The 24,103-nt window shown below is 41.6% G+C and overlaps 1 protein-coding gene across 1 annotated transcript; it reads left to right on the top strand.

Moving 5' to 3' along the window:
* The first annotated feature begins 3,128 nt into the window (after positions 1-3,128).
* On the top strand, positions 3,129-23,551 carry SLC35F2 (solute carrier family 35 member F2). The gene is made up of 9 exons (XM_033051704.1): positions 3,129-3,257; positions 3,428-4,062; positions 9,788-9,963; positions 10,487-10,614; positions 15,127-15,286; positions 16,869-17,025; positions 17,818-17,870; positions 18,475-18,629; positions 22,211-23,551. Exons 1-9 carry the CDS (start codon positions 3,129-3,131, stop codon positions 22,427-22,429), a joined length of 1,812 nt encoding a protein of 603 aa, XP_032907595.1. The 3' UTR covers positions 22,430-23,551.
* Positions 23,552-24,103: the final 552 nt, after the last annotated feature.

The raw sequence follows: 24,103 nt of genomic DNA, 5'->3' as shown, positions 1-24,103 counted from the left end.
TTCAACATGTGCTAGGCTTAAATTTTGATGGTCCTAGGGCTTTATTATGTCTACCTTTCTGATACTGAGCTTATGGTTTGAAGCTGTAATCTACAGTTGTTCCACTAGCTCTTTCAATATTATATATGTTATGTCAGTGCTGGAAGGTTAAAGATTTGAGGGAGCTCTGTTTGGACTGCGTGCTAAACCAGAGATGTTGAGATTTCACTAGTTATTACTGAAAGTAACACCTACGTTGGTTTATTTAGGCCTTGGAAACACTTTGCAACAAAATTCCACTTTTTTTTTTTGTTTGGTTTTTTTTTTTTTTTTTTTTTGGTCTGGGTACAGTTCCAAGTGGGAGGGGAGTCACCTTTACAATGTGTGAAAATACAACTTTCTTTACATTTCCTTCTTGGTAGAGACAGCAGAACCATCCCTGCACCCCAAGATATGGCAGTGCAGACATAAGGTGTGTTTTTCCACTGAGTACCTTACTGTGATGTTTGTCAGATTATATTTTTTGAAAGAATTTTTTCTAGAGAATATTTTAATTTTAAACCAGTGATTTCCTTCATCTGCAGATTTATTTTTTTTTTAAGATACAGGATAGTAAGGAATCTTCTGGCTATCAGGGCCTTTGCAATGAACCCATGGTGTCCCACAGATCTTTTTGCATCTTTCTGCATATTTGTCTCGAATAGGAGTAACCAGCACATACCCTACCTTGCATTAAAAGTTCCCCCGGAGCTTTGTACAATGTAACACATCTGTCTTAATTATGGCTGATGCATTCTGTGACTCCATTTGCCCTTTGTGCAGCTATCAGGCTTTTCCAGCTCATGACCATCCCAGGAACAGCAGGTATTTCTTTGTCTTAGTTCTTAATCGTTTCCAACTAGCGAGCTATGAATCTTTGTTACTGGTTTCTCAAAAAATTACATCGTGTTCTGTAATAAATTTAATGTCAGTCCCAAGGCTGCACAGTTCTTCCAGTGTTCTGACATTTTAAACCAACTTCTAACAAGAAGTAAGAAAATAAAGGCACAGCAGAGAAAAATTACCTTACATCTTGTTTCATTGTTCCAGATGTTTGTCCTAATTTCACTCATTAGTCTGACATTGTTTCCTTCCTTTATTTTTCTAAGAGAAAACTGATTATGTTGAAGATGTGGTGTAAGACAATGAAAAATTGGAAATTTGAAAACATGCAGTTATTGAAGTAGAAATAAATAACGTTTATTATTTCGTAATAAAACAAGAGCTTTTACTGAAGAAATGCTATCTGAAAAATTGTATTGGTATCGTCCCAGAAAAGGCTTAATCACAATAAAGTGATCTAGTATTCTAAGAATTTAATACATTAAACAAAATAAATATCTTTAGAAATTATAATTCTCATATATACCATGGATAAAAGAATAGAAAAAACTGCAGTGGAGGAAAACATAATCTGACTATGAAGGACCTCTAGTGGTGCATATACTTCCAATCAAAAAACATTATGTTTGCTCAGCATTTTAGAAGGAATCACTTCTGCAGTTTCAGATTTTGACTTATTGTTATCTACTTTTATCACCTATTCAAACTTATGATTTTCTCAGTAGGACGAACAGTCTGATAAGACACACTGAAATGAAACTGTTTAGCAAAAAGGAGATGAAAGCAGATGAGGATACCAGAGCTATGTCTGTCTCTTATTTGTTATGGCTTTGCTAATTCTTTTATTTGTCCTCAGCTCAAAAGTTAGATTTTTTTTTTTTTTTTAAAGCAGCAAAAAAAGCTATGCTGGTACTTTTGAGTTATCCTTCACCCATTCTAGATCCAGAAACATACAGCCACAATCACACACGAGATAGACCCTGAATTGTAGTAAATCAGCAGCCTGAAGCAGGGGTTGCTGAACATGAACTCATGTTTAGACATCTCAGATGTCTCTGCATTCACGGCCATGTTGTCCATAAGTCATAAAAATTGCCTGTGATAGCGAAGTTTATTGCACTTTGCAATGAACTTAGTCCCCAAAGTCTAACAGAAGGCACCTGTAGCAGTTATTGTTGCTGGGTTTTTTATTTGTTTTTGTTGTTGTTGTTAAAATTTAAATTAAAAAGAGATCCTAGCCTGTTTAAACTCTTTATTTTGTTTCATATTTTTAGAGTTCATAGATACCCCTCTGGCATTGCAATCTTTCTGCAGCAGAGCAGTTCCAGGGTAAAGCTCTGGCCTGGCAGTGCCTTTCTGGTGTAAGGCTGCTTCAGCCTACCTGTAGCAAGGAATTGCAAGAGCTGAGCTTAAATGGAGACAAAGAGCACCAAAGACATGATTCCCGATCTCTGGAAAACTGGCAGCAGATTGCAGACATAGGATGAACCAAATTAAATGTGAGATAATAGTACCACAGTTGTGAAACTCAGAAATTACTAAATACACAGGGTCTGATAAGTCTTTTAAGCCTTTTGTTAGTTTATGTTGTGAAGAATCACATGCATGACCTGATTCATAACTATCATAACACTGAGACTAATTTTGACAGACTGATTTCTTGCAGGAGTCACAGAAGGATTTTTATTGGATTAGGAATTCAAAATTAAAATATAGTAAACTATTCTGTTATAAAAGTGAAGGAAAAATATGTAAAATCTCAGTGTAATAAAGAAATGGCTACACATATTAAAAATATTGAAGTATATTTATTAATGCTTTTAAAATATATAATTATACAGCTTTTCTTTCGTAATGACCTTTAACATTACACCATTCAGAGTCAAAGAGGGTATTTGGGGTCCTCTCCCATGTATCCAATACCTTAGTGGTTATTTAAACCTGGGTCCTTGGGAAAAGGGGAGACTAAAATTCATCTTCATTAATGACAGGTACATGGAATTGTAAAGATTACCTGAAAAATGGCACAGTAATGGCTCTTTGACTCTCCTAAATCTAATCCTACGAGGATGAATTATAAACGCAATCTGAATGCGAGAACCATGGCAGAGAAAAACATGTCTGAAAAAAAATGTTATGGTATTAGGGGTAGGAAGATTAAATCGTGGTGCTCTGTGGGGAAAAGCTGAGGGTAGAGACCAACAGTGTCTTGTGGCAGAAAATCCTTTCTGCCGGCTCAGCAAGGATAGTGATAAATATTTGCCACAATGAGGGCAGAAGATTGCTCTTCCTGGAGACACCTCGGGGGTTCAATTCCATCATCTGTGACACATACATCATTAGAAGTACTGTTAAAAAACCCACTAAAGCATGCAAAATGTCACCAGGTTCTCCAGGTGAGTTGCCCTGTGCTACGGGTGAAAACAGGATGTGGAAAATCCAGCGGTGTGGGAAAGAAGCAGCAAAGAAGTGGGAGTTGAAACGTTGGGAGACTCGAGGCTGCGCAGAAAGCTGCGAAAGTTAAACTCGGAGGGTATACAGTAACTGTTACTGCTGTAACTGGCAGCGCTCCCGAACTGTCCGCACACAACCAGCCGCTGCCGGGCTCCCACACGCCCCGGGGCTCGATGCCGGCCCGGGGGCTGGGGGCAAAGTAGCCCAGCAGGGACCCGCACCGGGGCACCAGGCTGGGCTGCTGCCGGCGAGCCCCGCGGGAGAGCGGGAGCACCAACTTGGCGTTGGCGCTGCTCAAGCCCGTGACTTATGGCACCCGGACGCAGCGGTTGAAGGAAACTGCAGGGCCGGAGCGCGCCCAGAATCAACACCAGGAGAGCTCCGACCCCACGCCCCAGCACGAGCCGTGCCCCTCCCGGGGGCGGCCCCAGGTCGGGCTCAAAGCCGGGCTCGGCGGCTGCCCTGGGAGCAGTGTGCTACTGTCCTGGTGCTGCTGCTCATCCCTTCCTTCCGCCGGGTGCCGCCTTCGCAGCGCCCGCCCTCCATCGCTCCCTGCTCGCAGCCGGCGGGCGCGGGGCCGGGGCAGCGCCGCGCCATGGAGGAGGCGGCCGCTGCTGCCGGGGCACCGCCGCCCGCGGCTGCTGCTGCTGCTGCTGATGCTGCTGCGGCCGAGCCATCGCCCGGGGCCGCCGCCGCCGCCGCTCGGCCCCGGCTGCTGGCGCTGCTCGGGGCCAAGCTCTGTACCTGGTGAGTCCCCGGCTTCCACGTGGAGCCGCGCGGCGCCGGCCTCCCCGCCCGCCGGCTTCCGGGCCGCCCGCCGGAGCGGGGGAAGGAAGGGAGGAGGGGGGAAGCGCCCTCGCCGCTCTCGGCGCTTCGGCGGGCAGCGCGGTCGGGATGCGGAGGCCGCTCTGTGCCGCCGGGAGCAGCCGCGGGGTGCCTGGGCCGGAGCGGCCGCCGCGGTGCGGGCCCGGGGTGAGGGCCGGGGGCTGAGCAGAGCCCGCACCCTTCGGCCGGCCCGGCCCACGGGAGCCCGGGGGAGCTCCGGCCGCTGCCCCCGCGGCGGGCACTCTGATGCGGGGCTGCTCCGGGAGCGCCGCCGGCTGCAGCCTGCGGGTGCAGCTGGGCGAGAGCGCTCGGGTCGCCTCGGCTGAGCGTGGAATTAGCGAGTGATGTTCTGACACTGTTGAAGTAGGACTGTGCTCTCACACACAAACACACGCATTCACCTTTTTCTTCTGCTTTCCATTTTTGTCCCTGCACCTTATCTGTTTTGTAGTCCTCGCACAGCATCATTATGAAGGACAGGTCAGGGGGGATAGCGAAGGTAATAGGACAGAATAACTGAAATGAGGTGTGGAGTCGGGAAAGACCAATATCTCCATTTCCTCCTTCCGTGAATCAGCGTATGATAGAGACCCGTTCACGTATATATCTTGAAATATAGGCACTTGTTAAGCATGGAAAACTTGTGGAAAAAAATCTGCCATTCTGTGCAGAGGAGCTGATACTTTAGAAGCACTACCTTCCAGGAGAGCAGGACTGCATCCACTTACAGCTTCACTTTCCCTCTAGGGGGGAAAACCAGTCCCTGTTTAAAAGGCTTTTTTTGATCTATAAGTTTAGTCACTAATAGTTACTGCATCGGATTTGTCAGCCAAGGATGTGCTGGCTTTTCTGCCAGCCTCGTGCTCGTAAGCATGTCTGGCTGCTGGACTACTTGATGTTGTGTGCTGTTTTCATTCCTCCTGCCTGTCAGGAGAGACCCAAAAGTCAAGACAGAAACTTGTTGAGTTCTTCAGTAACCTCACCTATGCCATTAGTTTTGCTAAGGGCTACACAAGTGAGTCTATGGAAAGTACTCAAAAGAAAATCAGTAGCTCTCACTGAATTTTATGACATGTTATCTGAGATACTGAATTGATATTTTTTCTTATTTTTTTTTCCTCCAGGTGACAGCAGGCTCTGCCACTTCAGTTTTGTTACGAGGCCTTTCTTAGTCGTAGGAAGGTTTAATAGTTGTATATAATAAACTAGGCTGGGTCGGTTTTGTTGTGGGCTTTTTTCCCTGCTTTTGTTTTTTTTGTTTTTTGAGTAGAACCATTAGAAAATGTATCTCTGGTTCTTTTCTGTTTCTTACCTTTTGTAACTGAGTTGACGTCAGTTTCAAAGCAGAACTTGGAAAAACTAACTTCTGATGATGTTAGTTCTTAAAAGTATATTCTGTTGTTCTTAGTTAATTACTAATTATGTTGCAATATGGATTTGGTCTGAACCTGCATTTTCCCTTAACCACTAGCATGAAAAAGTGAGATCATTGAAATGAAAAGCCCCTGTTTAGGAAGAGTTCAGTAGTTAAAGCTAAGTGCACGTAAACTCTGTACGTGAACAGTGTGAACATGTGCCAGTGGCATGTGAATACATGCCATGTCAGTATTAGATTGGTGGCATGACTAAGATGAATATTGGCTGTATTTATTATAAGTTAAAAATTCACATTAAATTTACAGGATTTGGTAAACTAATTGCCAGTAAAATTGTTAACTATGGTCTTATTAAATTTTCTTTAACTTCCTCCAGTATAGACTCTGATTGTATTTTAGTATCATGGTTGTATTTTTTATTCTGCATTTCACATGGAGCCAATGAAAGCCAGTCTGAATTTCTCATGATGTCATGATGTTGAGAGCTGCACATTGTTCAGTGTTCGCTTTAGACCAATTTCTGGCAAACTTTCATGTTCCAAGATTACTTTAGTTTTGCTCAAAGCCATAGATGCAGCTAGCTAAGATAGGGTGGCTGAAGGGAAGGGAGGAGTAATTACATACTAACTTGCTACCAAGCATTAAAAGCCAACAATAACCCTCCCCCCCCCGCTATAAAACTAAAGGCCTTTTCAGATCACTTAGCTTGCATCATCTGAGACTCTAAAGTGAATTAGTCCTTTCCAATGCATTAAAAAAAAAAAAAAGACAGAAAAGCAGTAGGATTTAAAGTTTGCGCTCAAGTTTGTGCTCAAGTTTTGCAGAGGATCAAACATATTTTTTAAGATAAGCTATGAGTCCATGCTCATTGTGCATCATGCCAGGAGCATGGTGATATCTTCTTTGAAGCTTTGGCAAATGGTGTGAGGGTGAAACCATTGCTGCTTCCCGCCGAGGCTTCCACCTGGCAGTGGGGAGCAGTCAGGGCAAGAGGCTGTTACCTTACATGCAGCTGAGAAAACTGCCAGGTATGGAGCATTTTGGGATTCCCAGAAGACATTTTTTGAGGGCAGCCTTCTACTGTTGTGGGCAAAGTCTTTCTGTGTGTTTTTTGATGTTAACATTTTGAATCTGTTCAGGCAAGAAAAAAACTTCCTGAATTAAAATAGACAAAAATAGAGAAGGGCATGAGGCGTGATGAAGCCTGCTTGCTTTGTTTCAGTAGTAAACGCTGTAGCACTGCCAAGACATATGTTAACTGAATAGCAATGACTGCTAGGACAGTAACCACAGAGCAAACAGTTCTGAAGGTTCTGGACCTGCCTGTCTTTCCAAATGCAGAAATAACGCAAGGAGATAATTTCTTAGGTACTGTGAACTGGGGAGATTTGGTTATTAGATTTACTCCACTGCAAGAGGGGAGATGGTCTGTCTTGTTTTCAATAAGTGATGGTTGAAGCAGCTCAATTGTTTACAAATTTGAATGGCAGCAGGTTTTCCCCGTTCTACTCTCTCATTGGAACCTGGTTGCTATCCAGTTTGCTAGAATGTTGCATGTAGAGTCCAGGACTTTGCTGTAGAGAAGGTGCTGTGAGTTGGGAGGAGCAAAGCTGCCCCTAGCAACTCATATCCTAGACAAAAAAGTTTAAAGCCCTACCACACAGAAGTCTATGTTAAATGAGCCTTCTTAAACGAGCTTGTGGGGTGATATTGCCTGTGCTTCTGCCCTTCTCTCTGGCAACACCTAGGAGGTGGGTGAAGGCAAGTATGTGTCCAGATCAGGGCTTCTGCCAGCCAAGGCAGCTTTAACCTCTCCTGGTAGTGTATTGATGAGTACAGTTTATTTTGAGCAGCACAAAGGCTTTGCTCCCGTAAAATTGCAGCAGTTTTGCCCAGTCATGTCTCTATTGATGTCTGATCTCTACCTCCACATTCTCCTCCCAGCTAGTCCAAGTGCAGGGTGAGTTTAGTCCAATAAACTGCTAAAGGCTTGCTATGTTCTTTGTGTGCTGATGGCAAAGAAGAAAAATTTTTCTGCTAGTTTGGGGCAAGAAGCTTTATATGAATAATAAAAAGTGTACATGTAGTTTTTTAAATGTTTTTTTGTATGTTGATCACCACAGTGTATCTTGCTTTGAATTTCAGTGGGTCTTCTGTCATTTTACCTGCTGCAAAAGAGCCAGAGTTCACAAGGCTGACAGAGGGCAAGCTGGAATCCTCATCAATGCCTGCTTGAAATTTTAGCTAACCTACGTCACATTTGTTCTACTGGCAACTAATTAAATTCTTTAATGACCATAAAAAGATATTTCTACATCAACCAGAATAATTAGCCAGAATGTGTCTGATTTTCTCACCTAATAGCGCAATCTGACCATTGACCAGAATATTAAGAAATGAAAAAGAAATCAGTTAAAATATAACAGAAGTGAGATAGCTTCAATTTTTTTCTCCTGCTGTTTTTAATGAAAACCACCTGCCACCCCCCCCATAGGCATTTTAGAAATCTGTTTGCAAATGAGAATGTTTTTCTTTGATACACCAGTAAGGGTTACTTAGATGAGATGGATAGTACCTTACAAGATTGTCACATGATATGTAATACTTAGAGTGTGAATGTGCACCATTCCTGGGATTGGAAGGGAAGCTGTAGTAAAGCATGGATTCAAATCTCTTGGAAGTACATCATGGCTGGACTTTGTAGAGATTTGCTGTCTTATCGGAATGAACTTGGAGAAAAAAATGTGCCCAGCAGCATTTTCAAAGTCAGAAGAGCTTGGTGTCAAGCTGAATTGAAAACAGGATTCACGCAGGTGCATTAGAGTCTATGCAAGGAAGATTCCTCCCTTCCAAAAGGAGGGATTGATTGCACGGTTGTAGTCGGATTTAGCACTGTTGAACACACCCTTCTCATTGCCTGGCAGCTGGATTGCACAGCAGGATGAGCTGGTATTTACGGTGTTGGGGTCACTCATCTTGGAAAAACAGCCAGTGTTACTGTCAGGTGGTGTGCCTGACACCTGGGTGTCCTGCCAGAAGTTAGCGTGGAGAGATGTGGGCACAGGGCAGGTGCAGAATCCTAATGGGGTCCTTTCTTCTCTTGCTCGATTAATTTGAGTAGAAACAAATCAATCAGTTGTGCAGACAGTTAAATTGTCATCAGTAGTCTTCAGAGTAAACAGATTGAATGTGAACTTGGCAGACCAGTACGGACAGGTCACTGTAAATTGTGCATGTGCAGAGACTGGGGAGGTACAAACCAGTGCAGCTCCACTGGCAGGAGAAAGAGCAAGCAAAAAAAAAATACAGAGTTACATGCCCCATTTGTCTAGGAGCATCTGGAATAGTTCATCGTACATTAGGTAAAGAATTACTACTAAAAGAACATGAGCCTTTTTTTTTTTAATTTTTTTTATCCTGCTGGCTGTGGGTGGGACTTAAGAAGAGCTAATGCAAACAGTGCATCTTACCCAAAAGGTATTCTTAACTCCATCCTCACTTGCAGCAAAACATGATGTAATAGAACTGAAAAAAATCCACAATAAGTATTAATAATGATAATTATTTTTCTTATTATAAGAAAGATTTATTTTAAGGTGAGAGCAAGCAATCACTGGAACAACCTCTGCAGGGACGTTTGGAGTCCATATCACTGGAGGTTTGCAAGATGCAACTGGACAGGGTGCTAAATAGTCTCATCAAGTCTCCCTTTCCCAGGAAAGGTTGGACCAGATGGTCTTGCAACATCTTTCCAAACTGGGCTGTTACTTGGTTTTATCATTAATACTTTTGTGTTTCTTTAGCACTGCTCATCTTAAGGTCTCAGCTCGCTAAAACTCATGTCTCAGATGAGCCTGAAGGTGGTTGTGCTTTATCTATATGTTGTAGATCTTTGTTGACCAAAGTCAGGATGGAATTCAGTGGAGGACAAAGGATTTAACTCAAAACCTGCTTAATAAGAATAGAACCTGCTGTTGAGTAGAACCTGTCCAGGTGACCTGTTTGAAGAGCCTTGCAAGTAACTTCAGTCTCCATGGTTGGTGGTTTGAGCTGGCCTCACTTCTCGTGTGGCTGTCCTGAGGTCAGACTAGACCTTATGTGTACACAAAACTCTGTTTACCTGTGGATCAGGACAACATTGGTAGGGAGTAGAAAAAAAAATAAAGCATCAGTCTAAAAAAATGGCATTTTTCCTGTAAAACTAGAGAATATTCTTTTAGAAACTTGAATGTTTAATTCTAAGCTTACTGTTTTGTCTTTAATGTTCACAGGCATATTTTGAAAACTGTACTTCTGGGCCAGGTGCTCTCCTTGTTTATCTGTGGGACTGCTGTTACAAGCCAGTACCTGGCAGAAGTATTCCAAGTGAGAACTCCAATGTTGCAAAGTTTCATCAACTATTTTTTGCTACTTCTAGTTTATACAACAGCGCTGTTATTTAGGACTGGTATGTGAAATATGGGATGGGAGATTCTGGTTCATCTTTTTTTTCTTTCTACATTTTCCTTTCAGAGTTTGAAAATGAAGACCACAATACTCATTTTAAAGTTCCTACTTTATAGCAACACATGGAAATTAATTCCATGGATTAAATGTGCATTTAATTTGATGTTATGTCATATCTGTTTAGAGTTTTGTGCTCTTTGGTTTGAAGTCATATGTTACATTAGGAAAAATAAGCTTTATTGTAACACGCTTATCTACCAGAGGCTATGTAGTAATCCTCCTATTCTTATTAATTTACTCTTTAGAAAACTCTAGTCTTGCTGTATTTTGCTTCATGTAGAGGAATTTCTGTGCTTTTCACCATTTGCATTGTCTCCTCCCAGGCTGTGTTTCCTGTTACTCTTATCTTAAGCAGGGGTGGGCAAAGTCAATCTTGGTGTTATTTGTGCTTCTAAAAAGCAAAATTCCCATGCAACATTTGATTGGAAAGAAACACATATTGATTGCTGCTTTCTTCTAAACAGGCGGTGACAGTCTTTTGCAGATTTTGAAACGGAGGTGGTGGAAGTATATTTTTTTGGGACTGGCTGATGTTGAAGCCAATTTCATGATTGTAAAAGCCTACCAATATACAACCCTCACAAGTGTGCAGGTAAGGACTGATCTCTCTTTTTGAGCTGTTGCTTTTATTGCAGTTTTTGACTGTTTTCTAAAATGAGATTCATGGGACAGACATCAAAGTTATTTAAGCCTGAAAAGAACTTTCCAGTATCTATTTTGTCTCTGCAGTGCAGGGAAGAGCATACTGCATCATGAATAACCTTTTCAGGAAGCAGAGAAGATTGGCTGGTATTACCCTGTGCCAGCTCTTGCGCTGAGCCCTAATTATTTTGATAAAAGCACTTCTAAGAGTTTGCTGACAGTCACTCAGTTTTTTGTCCTGACACAAAATAAAGATTTATGACCAAGTAACAGTCACTCAGTGCAGGCTCTTGTTGATAAGAGTGAGGTGGATCTCTTGCCTAGTCCTCGAAGCTGCGGGAGGTGTTGTGAGATGTAACCCCACCTGTGAGGACACACACCTGTGTGTGTGAGTGTCAGCTGGTGTTCCTGCCCATGCAGTGAGGGACCAGCCTTGTGGCTTTTGGATGTGGCAGTTCAGTGGAAGAGCTGGAAGAAGGTCAGCACAAATAAAGTAATAGTAGACATCCTCTGCAACACCAGTGCTTGATGTTGCATTGCTGCACTAGGATAGATCTTGTGTTCTGAAAAAGCTCTATAAACAGCAGGGCTGGGGTTTCTTTGTCACGCTACAGACAGAAGCTGCTGGCAGAGTCAGTGCTTTCCTCCTGCCTCCAACTGCAATTTCCTGAGCTTGCAGGGCCGCTTTCCTTGAACAAACTGACTCGGAACACTGATCAAAGTGGGGGTAAACCCTGCCTTTGGTTGTACTGTTAGTGAGCTGGCCCAAGTTAACTCACTGTGTGGCTTCACAGCTGCTGTGGGAACTAGGAGACGATGGTGCATGAGCAAGTAGGGGGTGTCTTCTTGTTGTGCCAGTTCATGCCTGCTGTTACCAGTGGTGGGGATCTGTGGCGAGGGTCATGGCCCCACTTACCTGAATAAAAAAAAAAAAAGTAACATGAATACTTGGCTGTTAGCTGGAAAGGAGTGTTTAGGTGTCAGTGTTTTACAGAGTCAGAGTAATAGGGGTTAATATTTAAGAGCATTACCTGTAAAGCAATAAATTCCTGCAGTTGGGGCTCCCTTTAGAGAATTGCAGTAAATTTTCTTTGCACTGCTGGAGACCCGTTGTGTCTCTTGGGTTATTTTGTCACATTTCCACTTCATATTTATGTGTTATGACTCATTAGGTCTTCAATCTCCTTAGAAATAATGCCTAAGAAATCAAAGTTTTAAGAGTTACTTGTTTCAGTCTCAAGATCAAGTTAAGCTGGTGAGACACTGCTTGACCTTATACTTTACAGCTGAACAAGTCAGGACTTTGATCCAAGCTCTCAGAAGTAGTAAAGCTATTCCCATGATTTCTTTCATAGAAATTAAGAAAAAATAGATATAATAAATTGTCCTGTCCAAAAACTGTTGCCAAAAATTCAAGCATTTTCTGAGCCTTTTTCCCTTTTGGTAACCTTGTGACTGATGCTGCTTTGTGTCAGTTCAGTAATTGTGATTTTTTTGCAATTGCCTGTTGCCCTGAGGTTTCTTGCACATTATCCGAAGTCACCAATTTCTCCCCATCGTCAGAAATGATATACAGGGAAAAAAAACCTCACAACAAAAGCCTGTGATTTTCTCTAGTGCAAGGCATTTTGTTTTTGGAAGGCAGTTTTGGAGCTACATCAGTATCTGTGGTCCAGAGCGCCCAGCCTGATGGCCTGTCTGCAGTGCTGGCTGTGAGTGGATGCCCAGGGACCATGAAAACAACACAGGGTTTTATGGCACCTTCCCAAATGCAGTGTAATCATTGTTAAAATGCTGTCTGGCTGGAGCTTCAGCTCTCCACTATGAAATGTAGCTTCAAAGATAAGTTTTTTTCAGCTCAGCAAGGAACTTCCATGTATTTTCTCACACATACACACACAGGCAGAACTGGTTTCCCTTTAGTTATCAAATACCAGTATTTTTCAGGAGGGGTTTGGAGATTTTTAAGGTGATGGCAGCTCTCATTTCTCAGTAAATACAGAAGAAGACTTTGGTCCACAACTGTTTGGCTGTGGCTGAGGCAGTGCCAGGGTACTCCTTGCTGTCAGTGTCTTTTTTTTCCTGTGGCAGGACTTGACTGTGCTGCAGTTTGACTACCTATTATGGCACGAAGCTGAGTCGGGAAAAGTTCAGGTTGGATATCAGGAAAAGGTTCTTCACCCAGAGGGTTGGTTGAACAGTGGAACAGGCTCCTCAGAGAAGTAGTCACATCACTGAGCCTGACAGAGTTCAAGAAGTGTTTGGACACCAGGCACAGGGTGTGACTCCTGGGGTGTCCTGTGCATGGCCTGGAGTTGGACTTAAAGATCCTGATAGGTCCCTTCCAACTCAGGATATTCTGTGATAACAATTCTGTGATTTATAACAAAAAAAACCAAGCAGTATAGCTGTGGTTTGATGTTTTTAGCGTGTTATTGGGCACATTTAGCTTTTGCTCTGTAGGTAATTGATATATAAATGTTTTTCAGGCAACTATTGACAGATTGTCAGCTGATGGAAGAGTGCTAGCCTCAATAGGAGAAAATACAGGATGAGCCCCTGGGGCTCAGCTGGAGGCTGCCTGTAGGGATCCTTGTGGGGAATGAACAGAATGAGCAGTTGAGCTTTCTTGCTTACAAAGCTGTCTGAAGTTGGCAATTATAAGCAAACCAATGACCCCCAACTGTCTATGATAATTTATTAACCATGTATTAAAATGTCTTTTAATAATTTACCCTCCTTTTAAAACCTCCTATAAACAGTGTGGCCAAAGCATGGCTTGAGTCAAAACATTTGTAAATCAAATCACCAGGTTATCTTACCAGGTTTCCCCTCCCACCCCTTGTTAAAAATACAAGCTAGAATTGAATAGGATGAGAGTTAGAAGAGGCTCTACTGGAAATAGTAGTCAGTACCACAGTACTACTGTAAAGGTTGTAAAACCTCAATAAATAAACTTTATTATTTTAATTGGTTCTGTTGATGCAATTCATTGTGATACTACATGTGCTTTGCACCTCTTTGATCTTGATGCTGTACAGAAGAGCTCTGTGATGTACTAGATGAAGAGAAGGTAGGATCCAGTAGTTGGAAATCTGATTTCATCTGTCTGTAATGGAGGGTAATTGTCTCCTGGAACAGATTACCAGAGCGTGTTCTTCATCATTTGGTTCCTGCTGTCCTGGCTGCAAATCCTCTAACCATGATGCTGTGGTTCTGCGGTGTGTTCTTGGTCTGGATGCTGCAATTCCCCATCTGGCATTACTGAAAGAGCTTCTGACTCATTATGTACTACTCCCTTACATCCTAATTAATATGTTTTTTAAAGGATTTCTACTTTTTCTGTGTGGGTTGAAAAACTGCTTGGAGGTTGGAAGGCTATATGCTAACATCTCAGTTAATGGGTAGTGGAAGCTTACTTATTAGTAGAAGAGGTGTAAAAATTTTGCTTTCTAATGCTTGTAGTATTTCTAGTTTGATACTAGTCAAAACAGTCAAATTTGCAGGAAATATTAGAGGTTTTCTTGAGTCTAGATTAAAGGTTAGAGGACAAGACCTGTGACGTTATAAAGTCACAGCGTGATATTTTCGATGGTGTAAAGTTGTATTGAAATACTTGTTATCACATATTGGGACTCAGGTAGTTGTAACACCTCATAATACAGCCTAAAGAAGTACTTTTACACTTCATAGACTTTACAAACTGGACAAGCTGGAGGCAATCCAAGGAGTAAAGACAAATAGATGGAAGGATTAGAGGCACTGTTAAGATCTAATCTTTAACAGCTGCTCTTAGCACTATGCTTGTAAGACTTTACTGTGTATAGTTATGAGCAAGTAGAGCCAGACATCAAAATGTTGACAAGATTGGTGGAAGCCCTTGGGGACAATGGCACAGCACAGAAGTCGACTGTAGTGGTGCACTGAGGCAGGCAGAGTCTGGAAATAAACATTAAGAACTAAGGGCTCTTGTCTTGATTGCGGGGATTATGCCCCAGTCCTGCTGATCTGGACGTATTTTGTTGGGGCTGCAAGAGGCCAAGTTGTAAGGGTTGACATTTGAGAGTAATTTCTGAGGAAATTTTGGGAAGTTGACTTTATGTTCTGCTGTAGGCTGTTCCCTTACGTAGTTCTGTGGCACTCCACTGAGTCTGTTCCAGAACAACATCCTGGCATTCATTTGTGGAGCTGGAAAGATTGATTAGATCCACCATTAGAAGAGTTTCTAAATCAGCACTTTCCTACCAACAGAAAGTGGACTCCTGTTGCATCTCCTCCTTCACTTGCAAAATGCTTTTAATGGTGAAATGTGGGTCTCACTCCTGTTAAACAAATCTACTGGGGCTGCTTTGTTTCCTTAACATCTGATGATTGGAAGTAAGATCCTGTGCATTTGCTCTCAGGATGTGGCAGTCCAGATTTGGGGTGGGTTTCTAACTCAAAACAATTTTTCTGTACACAGCTCCTGGACTGTTTTGGGATTCCTGTGCTGATGGCTTTGTCCTGGTTCCTTCTCAGAGCAAGATACAGGATGATCCATTTTATTGCTGTTGCCATCTGTTTGCTGGGTGTGGGAGCAATGGTGGGTGCAGACATTCTGGCAGGGAGGCCGGAAGGTGAAGGTAAGGAGTCCTTTATTGTGGAGGGGAAGAGCAGAGAGATGGTTCCTGCTGTGCACAGGAACTTGTCAAGCAGTATCAGATACAGTTCTGTTTTAAAAGAGAACATGTTGCTATTTTTATTTTTTGTCCAGGAAGGGGAGATGTTGATTTTATGGGGAGCTGTGCAGTTTCTTTGCTTGTATATTTGGATATTTCTACCGCCTTAAAAAACCCACAACCCACTTGTGTTAAGTTTAAATTGTCCTGCTGTTAATTAGACAATGTGATGAAAAGTCTCATTCCTTGTTCACTTTGACTGTCATGTGAGATGGTTTAACAGAAGAAGCTGCCTCTCCCTGCAAATATTGTCTTGTTTATACGGTATCAACCTGCTGGGAGCCAGACTTCTCTCATTTGCAGTTTTCTCTGGGTACAAGTTCCACATGAGAAGTTGCTCACAGCAACTCACTCCTCAGAGTTTTCTTTGGCAGACCCAACAGAAATGCTCCATGTGTCCCCAAGGTCACAGCCTGGAAAGCAGGGCTGACTACAGGAGTGCAAGAGGAGGGTGGGCTGGGATGCCAGGATTCCTGGGACGTCTTGGAGGGAGGCTGGGCTCTGAGCCAGCCGGGTGCAGATAAGGGCAGGTCTTGTCTTCTCTGTGACAGATGCCTAAATCAACCCCTATCGCAGTGATCTTATTTTTAATAAGAATTTTGAATTTTCAGAGCCAGAGGCTATGAGAGAAGGTAAATTTCAGGGCATTGTCTTCATCAGGAAGCACAGAGATAAGACTGTGTGGTGTTATTTTTGGGCCTTACTGTAGGTAAGACATATGACCAACTGAAGTTTAGCTTTATTGCTCTGTGGTACGAGTGTCTTGGAGGGAGAAGAATATTTCCCTAAGACATTAGGAAGTTGTGCTTTATTTGCTGACTTGGGGATCTTTACTGCTGCTTACCCTCATATTTTAGACACTTTCTTAGTGTTTGCTTAGGGAAGGAAATTTTAAACCAATCGAAGGGTTTGAACAGCAGTGATCCTCTTGCTATTTAGCTGATGCACAGAGACATTTAATGATGAGTGATGGTAGCACAGGGAGTCCCATTTGCAGTATAAATACATTGCTTCAGGACACACAGTACCGCCACTTAGGACATGTCATAAAGCCGAAGCTGAGTCCAGGTCGGTCCCTCCAAAATCAATAGACTGAATTTTAGCAAGCCTTGAATCAGGCCTTACTGCAAAAGTGGGGACAGTATTCTCAAAATGCAGAGAGCATCTCTAACTGGGAATTTGCTCAATTCCCTACAGTGCCTGAGGTCAGCAGAAGTAGGATTGGACCAGATGATACGGCAGTGTCTTGGCTGGGATGAGATATAAATGCTGGGTTTAGCTCACTCCACACTGCAGGGTGAGGTGAGCAGGCAGCAGAGTCTGTGCTCAGACAGTCCTCTGCACACTCAGGAAGGGTTTCCTTCCCCCTTTCCCTGAAATGAGCTAGGAAGATAGAGATGTTCAAGATAAATTTACTTGCTTTTTTAAGGAAAGTTAAAAAGTGTTTGCAGCATTACCCTTATTGTGGATTAATATTTCTGTACAGGTAGTGACGTGGTGATTGGAGATCTCTTAGTGCTTCTTGCTGCTTCTTTGTATGCCATTTCTAATGTGGGTGAGGAATACATTGTGAAAAATCTGAGCAGAGAGGAGTTTCTAGGAATGGTGGGCTTGTTTGGGACTGTTATCAGCGGTCTACAGCTGTAAGGATCTAATATTTATTTTAAAACTAATTAAGATTATACTACAGATGATTGCTTGTATACCCTGAAATGATGTTATTAAATTCTTTGTTGCATCTGTATTTGGTCTATATGGGAGTCCTTCCACTTGAATTGATTTTTGTTGCTGATCAGCATCTGTTTTATATCCTTTTTGTTTGCGCTGCTCTTATTACAGCAGTTCTAAATCTGAACTCCTGCAGTTGAACACACAGGATACTTGGCTGTATTTTTTATTTTGTTGATGTTTGTGAGGACACTCAGTATGCTGAGGACTCTTCATAGGAATGTATTTCTAAAAGAAGTTTCTCTGTGGAAAAGATTAGGAGATAATTGTTAGCAGGAGATCTTCCATAATAAACTCACATTTAAAATGAAGCCATGTATACTCTTACAAATGCCCACATTTGAGTAACAGACCAGATGCACTTAAGTCTGTCTAATGAATTATATAGTCCTAATTTCTCATCATTATAGTTAATAATTTCCTCAAATGGTATATCAAATAAAACTGAATCTCTGAAGGAATAAAATGCCTGTGAAGAAGGCATAGGAATTAAATAACAGTGCTCTTGACTTTCAGTCACTTTAATTTTTATGTCTTTTTTCATGCTTGTTAGATGTTTCAGCTAGTGTCATTCAGTAAAATTTGAAACAAAAAAAAAAGGCTTGTAGATCAAAATGTTTCTTATATATTTGGTAATTAAATTCTCTATTTGAGTATAATTTTTTTTTTCATTTTTTTACTGTATTATATCTTTTCTCTAACTCTAGAGCCCTTGTGGAACATAAGGACATAATGAGAATTCAGTGGAACTGGAAAGTTGGTATGTGTATGAAAAAATAATGTGCATATTACAAAACATTGGAAAATTATAATAATTTAGACTTTGAATGGTGGAGCTTTTCTTTCGCTGAATAACAAGCAGCATTAATATTATATTTCACAAGTTTATTTTCTTCAAACTTTGCAGCTCAGCAAAGAGAGAGGTTCTACAGGATTGAACATTAAAACAGGTTTTGCATTTTACATATAACTTGAAATAATTTTTCAAAATAAATTGGAATAAGTGAAAATGAAATCTGTTTAATTACTGACATGTTTGTTGTTGAAACATCACAAGAACATTTTTCTGTTGTCCTCTCAAAATGAGGTACAGGAAAAATTAACACATTTTGACCTGAACAGAACTAAACGTTATCAAGAAGTGTGGCTACAAATTTCTTCAGTCAGCTCTTAGGTTATGTAGGAATGAAGGAGAACTTTCTTGCATAGATAGAGTAATGCTTGCAGTACATGGTAATCTCCCATGCATCTCTTACATGTACGTTCCCATATCTTTTAGGAGTTAAAAATGCTCTGCAGAGTATCAGTGCCCTATAAAAGCATAGTTCTGTGCCCGAGGAGTAACATGTCACCTTGTTTTACAGCAATACTGTTCACAGGCTATGCCATGTGCATGTTTGGGCTGTACAGTTTCATGCCGATTGTGATTAAAGTTACCAGTGCAACCTCCGTCAACCTAGGGATTCTGACTTCAGATCTCTACAGTCTCTTCCTTGGGCTGTTCCTGTTTAAGTACAAGGTGAGTACATTCCTTCACTTTCACATTCCTTCAGTTACATTTCTACTCAAAAATTAGAAACAAAGCGTAATGTTCTTAAAAGCTCCAGAACAGTCGTTTGCACCTGCACATTTCTGCAGCTTCTGTCATTCATTGTTGGCAGGTGTCAGTCAGGAGGAATCCTGTTAGTTAATGACAGAGCCTTGCACCATCAGCCAGAGAGCCATTTTCGAACCATTTCACACTTGAAGGCATAAGTTAATGTTCAGAGGTAGTAAATAATTTCCTGAAGTGTTCCAATAATAGAGTTCTCCCTGAAAGCCCTTTGTGGAATGGTATGTTGTATCTGGTTCATTACTCCAAGTGTGAAAAGAGAGGGTTTGAATCTCCCTGTCCTGAAAGGCATTTGCTGTCTGAAAGAGGACCGGTTTGATTTTCAGAAAATAATATTTTCTTTCAGAAGTTTAGTCTGTTCATTACCAACATTTTGAGATGAGAATCAAGCTCTTTCAGGGCTGCTGCTAAGGGGAGACTAAAAGATCTGAAAAAAATACAGATAAATGTATTAGTCTGTACACTCTCCAAAAGGCAGTTACTTTTATTGTGCTCTAAAATATTTTTGGCTGTGTCTGTTCAAGCTAAATGGCAGCACTAAAAGGATTTCATTCCACCCTCCACTTTTCATCCAGAATCACTTGTGAGAACCTAGCTCATTAAAGTAATTGGACTAATTGAGTCAGCTGCTTGGTGACTGGAAGGGCTTTTGAGAGTGAGAAGCTTGTGAACTTTGCTTAGGAACTTAATTTGTATTATTCCATGTGGTTGCTTTCTCTTCAGCCAGAAGGTTTTAGTTCAGATTTGTTTTCTGAAAGTGAAGGCAGTGCAGAGTCTGGTAATGGTTGAGTCTGACAGCAGCTAGATTTTCCTTTTCAAGAGTATCTTAGCTCAGCTTTCCTCCTTGTTTTGGGTTCCAAACTTTGCTCCAAACTGCAAAACATCCATTAAAAATGAATGCAGGAAGGAAACCACACTTATCGTCTAACAATTAAATCCTTTCTGAGTCACTTCCAAATGTGGATTTTGGCACCCAAATAGCTTAAGTCAAGAAGCGATTATAAATTTATATTCATAATAGTGAAGAACGAGAAGAGCTTTGGAAGGGATATATAAAATTTTTATTTTTTGGTTTTTTAGCTTATTTTGGGAAGAGGTTTCTCTGGGAGCAGGTCATCTCATAATTGCTAACACTGAGGTATTCTGGTTAAGAGGAAAAATGAATAAGGGAAGACTTTGGGATTTTGTTGAGAGAAGAACTTCAGATATTTATTGAAATAGGAACTTGAATCTGTGGTTAGAAACAATGCAGTAGCAAAAGGGGGAGCAATAATAATGCCACATCTTTAGTAAGATCAGAGGACCTGAGATAAATTATTATTTCATCTATTATCTGAGATAACCATGAACTAAGAGACCCTAATTTTGACATGGCTTTTAGCAGTAGAAAATCTTATTGCAAGTTAACCATATAGTTTCTTTAACCATGGGGCAAAAACACCAAGTAGGATGTTTGCTGGATTAAAAAGCACTGTGGATATAGGAATCTACAAGCAAAAATCCAGGGAATTGCTGTGTATTCCCCATTATCAGATGATATTTCACAGCAAGCTGCTGGAGGCTCGGCTGGGCTGTAGAGTAGAGAGCCATGGAAAGCTCTAAATTGCCGTGGTCTGAGCCTGCTCTGAAACAAACGAACAGGAGGATCACAATCAGTGGCTACAGCAGAGACCAGGCCCAGGAATTGATAAAGTTTTGACTTGTGCACAGTGTTTTGCTAATGCACTAAACTTTTTGGCCCCAGGCATGTGTGTTTTAAGTGAAATGTGAATTTTTCATGGCTGTTTTGAACTGTTTTTTAAAATTTTTTTTCCTTTTACTCCATAATGAATCCTTGCTGTGCTTCCTAATGAACTCATTATATAGATACCTTTAATCCCTCAAGAGGTAAAGATCTTCACATGCATTAGTTGTGCAAACTAGAAGGGAGTATACTGCACAAACAGACACTAGATGGAGGTACAGTCCTCCAGGAACATTTAAAGTACTCTTTAGGCTCAGCAGTGGGAATGAGGATATCAGCTGCACAAAGTATGATTGAAGTCAGTGTCTGAAGCAATAAAGTTGTTATGATATTTGAAATGTAAAAGGTAAAAAAAGAAAAAACCCAGGAAAAAAATCACTGAGTTCTCCTCAAAAGGAAAAGAAGAGTGTAGGCCTGATGGAGCAGCATGGGTAATGTTCACCTGTGTCAATAAATGCAAAAATACAGGCAAGGCCTTGAGTCACAGCTACACTGCAGCAGCTTTGGCACCCTGCCTTGGTGACTGCATCCACTCCTGGAGGAATTGACTCATCAGGATCAGAGACACTTCCAGCTTTGAGTGCACTGTGCTGTGAGAGGGGGCTGCAGTTCCTGTGACTGCCCAGCCACACGTCCTTGCACTCAGGGCCTTAGGCTAGAGAATTTGTGCAGGTGGTTGTGCACAGCCCCAGGCTCTGCCCATATCGTGGGAACAGGTCAGTGAGAGGTATGAGGCTGATCCTGCTGCCTCTGTTGGGATACTTCAGAGCTTCCTCCTGTGTGAGGTGAGCACTTGAGTCCAATCTCCTCCAGACAAACAACAAGGTGAGGAGAGAGGGCACTTAACACAAGGCGACTGTGTTTCAGTCTGTTTTTTCTTTTGTGTGTTACCATCCAAGAGTTTCCAAGCCAAGTGACTGCCAGCTAGGAATTGCAATGCCTTAATTGTAGATGCCCCAGTCTTTTTTGGAGGAGAGTCCACTGTCTGTATCCTGCCATTCGTTTCATTCTGATAAACTAGAACATATTTTTCAAGTATGTCTAAGGAAGCTAAGGAAGTTAGGGGATGCTGACAGAGGTATGTGGGATATGCTGTGTCCTTCTTCCTAGTGTTTAATCGATGTGGTTTGACAAAGGGAATATGGAGGATTTTAATAAAGCTGCTGAAAAGTGTTTCTGGTTGTGGATAACTTCAACACTTGGTATTATTAAGTCTGGTGTTTCGAAGTAAGTATTTGTCTTTCTGTGAAGGTGGATGGATCTTGGCAGTTACTGGAATTTTAACAGGCAAGTGAACAATAGAGTGCCTGATGTACCTCTGCAATTAGCTCTCACCACTCTTCATCTCTTGCCAGAACCTGGAATACTTGCATGTACTGAATCAACATTTGCTGAGGGGTAGAGTGTGTTTCAGTATTCACGTGTGTAAACAACTTTCATTCAGTATGACTGTGTCCACACTCATTTGTTCTCTCTGTCAAGATTCTTGTATGCAGACCCGAGGAAACTCCCTGTCCAATGGTCCTGGGACCCGGGTGCAGAGAAAAGCAACCGGTATCCCAGGTCTTTAAGTAAATAGAACTGTTGAATTTTGGTTTTCAGACCTGAATGCAGCTCATGGTGATAATCCTCATTAAAATAATTTTTACAAGGAAGGGTAGCTGTCACATTCTTGAAACAAAGCAGCGTTGGCATGCTCTTACATGAGGCAAGACTTAATGCATCTCTTTCTCTCCTCTGCCAGTTTTCAGTTCTTTACATCGTGTCCTTTGTTACCATCATGGTGGGCTTCTCCTTGTACTGCTCCACTCCTACTGGGAAGGCAGAGCCCACGGCCGTGCTGCAGCCTGACGGCTCCGGCCTGGACAATGCTGCACTAAAGCTCGAGGAGAACGACGGCGAAACCCCCGCCGGAACTGCGCAGCTCACACAAGGAGAAACTGTCGTGGTCAGCACTGATTAAAGACATGGCAGCACTTCTAAACAGAGCGCTTTTTTTAATTGCCAAATTTCCCTCAAATATTAATCCAGAGAACTGTCCTACTGCCAAGGCACATGTCATGCTGTGCTGGGTTTAGTGCATTTGATAGACTTTTAAGGCCAGATCCTCAATCAGTGAAACTGTATTGATTTGCCCTTGCAGAAAATCTGGCCTTTAGATGAAGACAGATTAGTATTTATGTGGAGTCTCTGGAAAGTAAGAGACTGTTATTTTTAAATGCTTAATTAACTTAACAACAAATGCTTGGGGAAAAAAAACTAAGCCAAAGCAAGCTCCCAGGTCACTTAATGGGGAGCAAATATGTTTTATATTACATTTGGGACCTAAATCTGTGTGATGCTGTCTGAGGACTTCATCGTTTCCCCTCAGTGCAGGGTGCCTTCAGATAGCATCTGGCAAAAGCTGCTCAGCTTCTCACAGGACCTGGTTCTGCAAGCCATAGTCCATTCGTATCCCTTCTACATTCCTCTGCAAAAGGATTTGCTGCCTACATTCCACCCAAATGTTCTTCTCTTCACATTGCTGCACTCCCTGTCACAGCTGGGGCTGCAACGTGTATTTTATTTTGAATTTTGCTAGTACAGGAAGCCTGAATATGTGTTTTTATAATTCCTTCTGTTTCTCTCTGTGGCCTTTTGTTTAGTGCATTCCTTTTAACTATGGGGGAGGCAAAAGCAGGCTCTTCCTCTCTTCAACAGAACTGTAAGTGGGCTTTTTCTCTGGATGAGAAAGCAAAAAGGTTTGAATGGAAGTTCACTTCTCAGTGAATTTCTCCCTGAAATGGGACCCATTTCTGCTGAAGGAGTTGTAATAAAATTGGCATTTCTTAAAAAAATTGAATCATCTAAGCCAACTCTCATGACAACAATAATGACATAATATCCAAAAGGTTAGGTGCTTTCAGTAGATACACTGGCAATTTTCCTAGCCCTCTTTGTATTTCAGTAAGTGATGAAAAAATACAAGGCTGCAGTTTTAAGATCGGTAAAACCATACTGGGATTTTATTTTATTTTGTATTTTGTACAAGCCTTAAGACCTCAGGTGTATGAAGTAAAAAAAGAATAAAGTATTCAGCAGCTGGGCAGTTGGTCTTGGTTTGCTTATTTTTTAAGCTAGGATTTCTTTACTGCTCAAAATTGTTTTAATTAATTTTGCCAACTAAATTAACCTTTTACTGGCTAAGCTTTGCTCTAGAAGGAAATACGACAGTTTCTGAAGATACTGGTGATAAAAGTACACAGACTGGGTTTGTGCTTGTGCTTCTGGTGTAGTTTGTTCAAGCAAAATTTTCCAGGAAAATCTTACCTGATTGTTATTTATCAATAGGAAAAAAAGGGTTCAACAGATAGTACAGCAACAATCACGGCTTTTTCACTGTGTAGTTCATGCACAGAAGGGTGAACAGGTGCTGATGTTTCATGGGAAGCATTTGTGTCCTCTCCCATGTAGAATGCTCCTTTTGAGGGGGGACAGTATTCATTTTATTTTCTTAAATGCTGTGGTATATGGTCAATGTAAGATTATGCAGATTTTATCTGAAAGTACATGGGAGCTTGTATTGACTCAGGCAGGACCTTCTTGTGGCATGGTGAGAATGCTCAGGCAGTAGCTCATCTCAATATATGGACCAGTG

Source organism: Catharus ustulatus, chromosome 2 (genome assembly GCF_009819885.2).
Source record: "Catharus ustulatus isolate bCatUst1 chromosome 2, bCatUst1.pri.v2, whole genome shotgun sequence".
NCBI lineage: Eukaryota > Metazoa > Chordata > Aves > Passeriformes > Turdidae > Catharus > Catharus ustulatus.
Note: the sequence above shows the minus strand (reverse complement) of the source record. Positions and strands in the feature narration are given on the sequence as shown.

Bases quoted from the DNA above. Each gene is read 5' to 3' on its own strand.
- SLC35F2 (XM_033051704.1), top strand. From the start codon at position 3,129: ATGAGGGCAGAAGATTGCTCTTCCTGGAGACACCTCGGGGGTTCAATT. The intron at 4,063-9,787 runs GTGAGTCCCCGG...TAATGTTCACAG, and splicing joins GGGGCCAAGCTCTGTACCTG to GCATATTTTGAAAACTGTAC. The intron at 17,871-18,474 runs GTATGTGTATGA...CTTGTTTTACAG, and splicing joins TCAGTGGAACTGGAAAGTTG to CAATACTGTTCACAGGCTAT.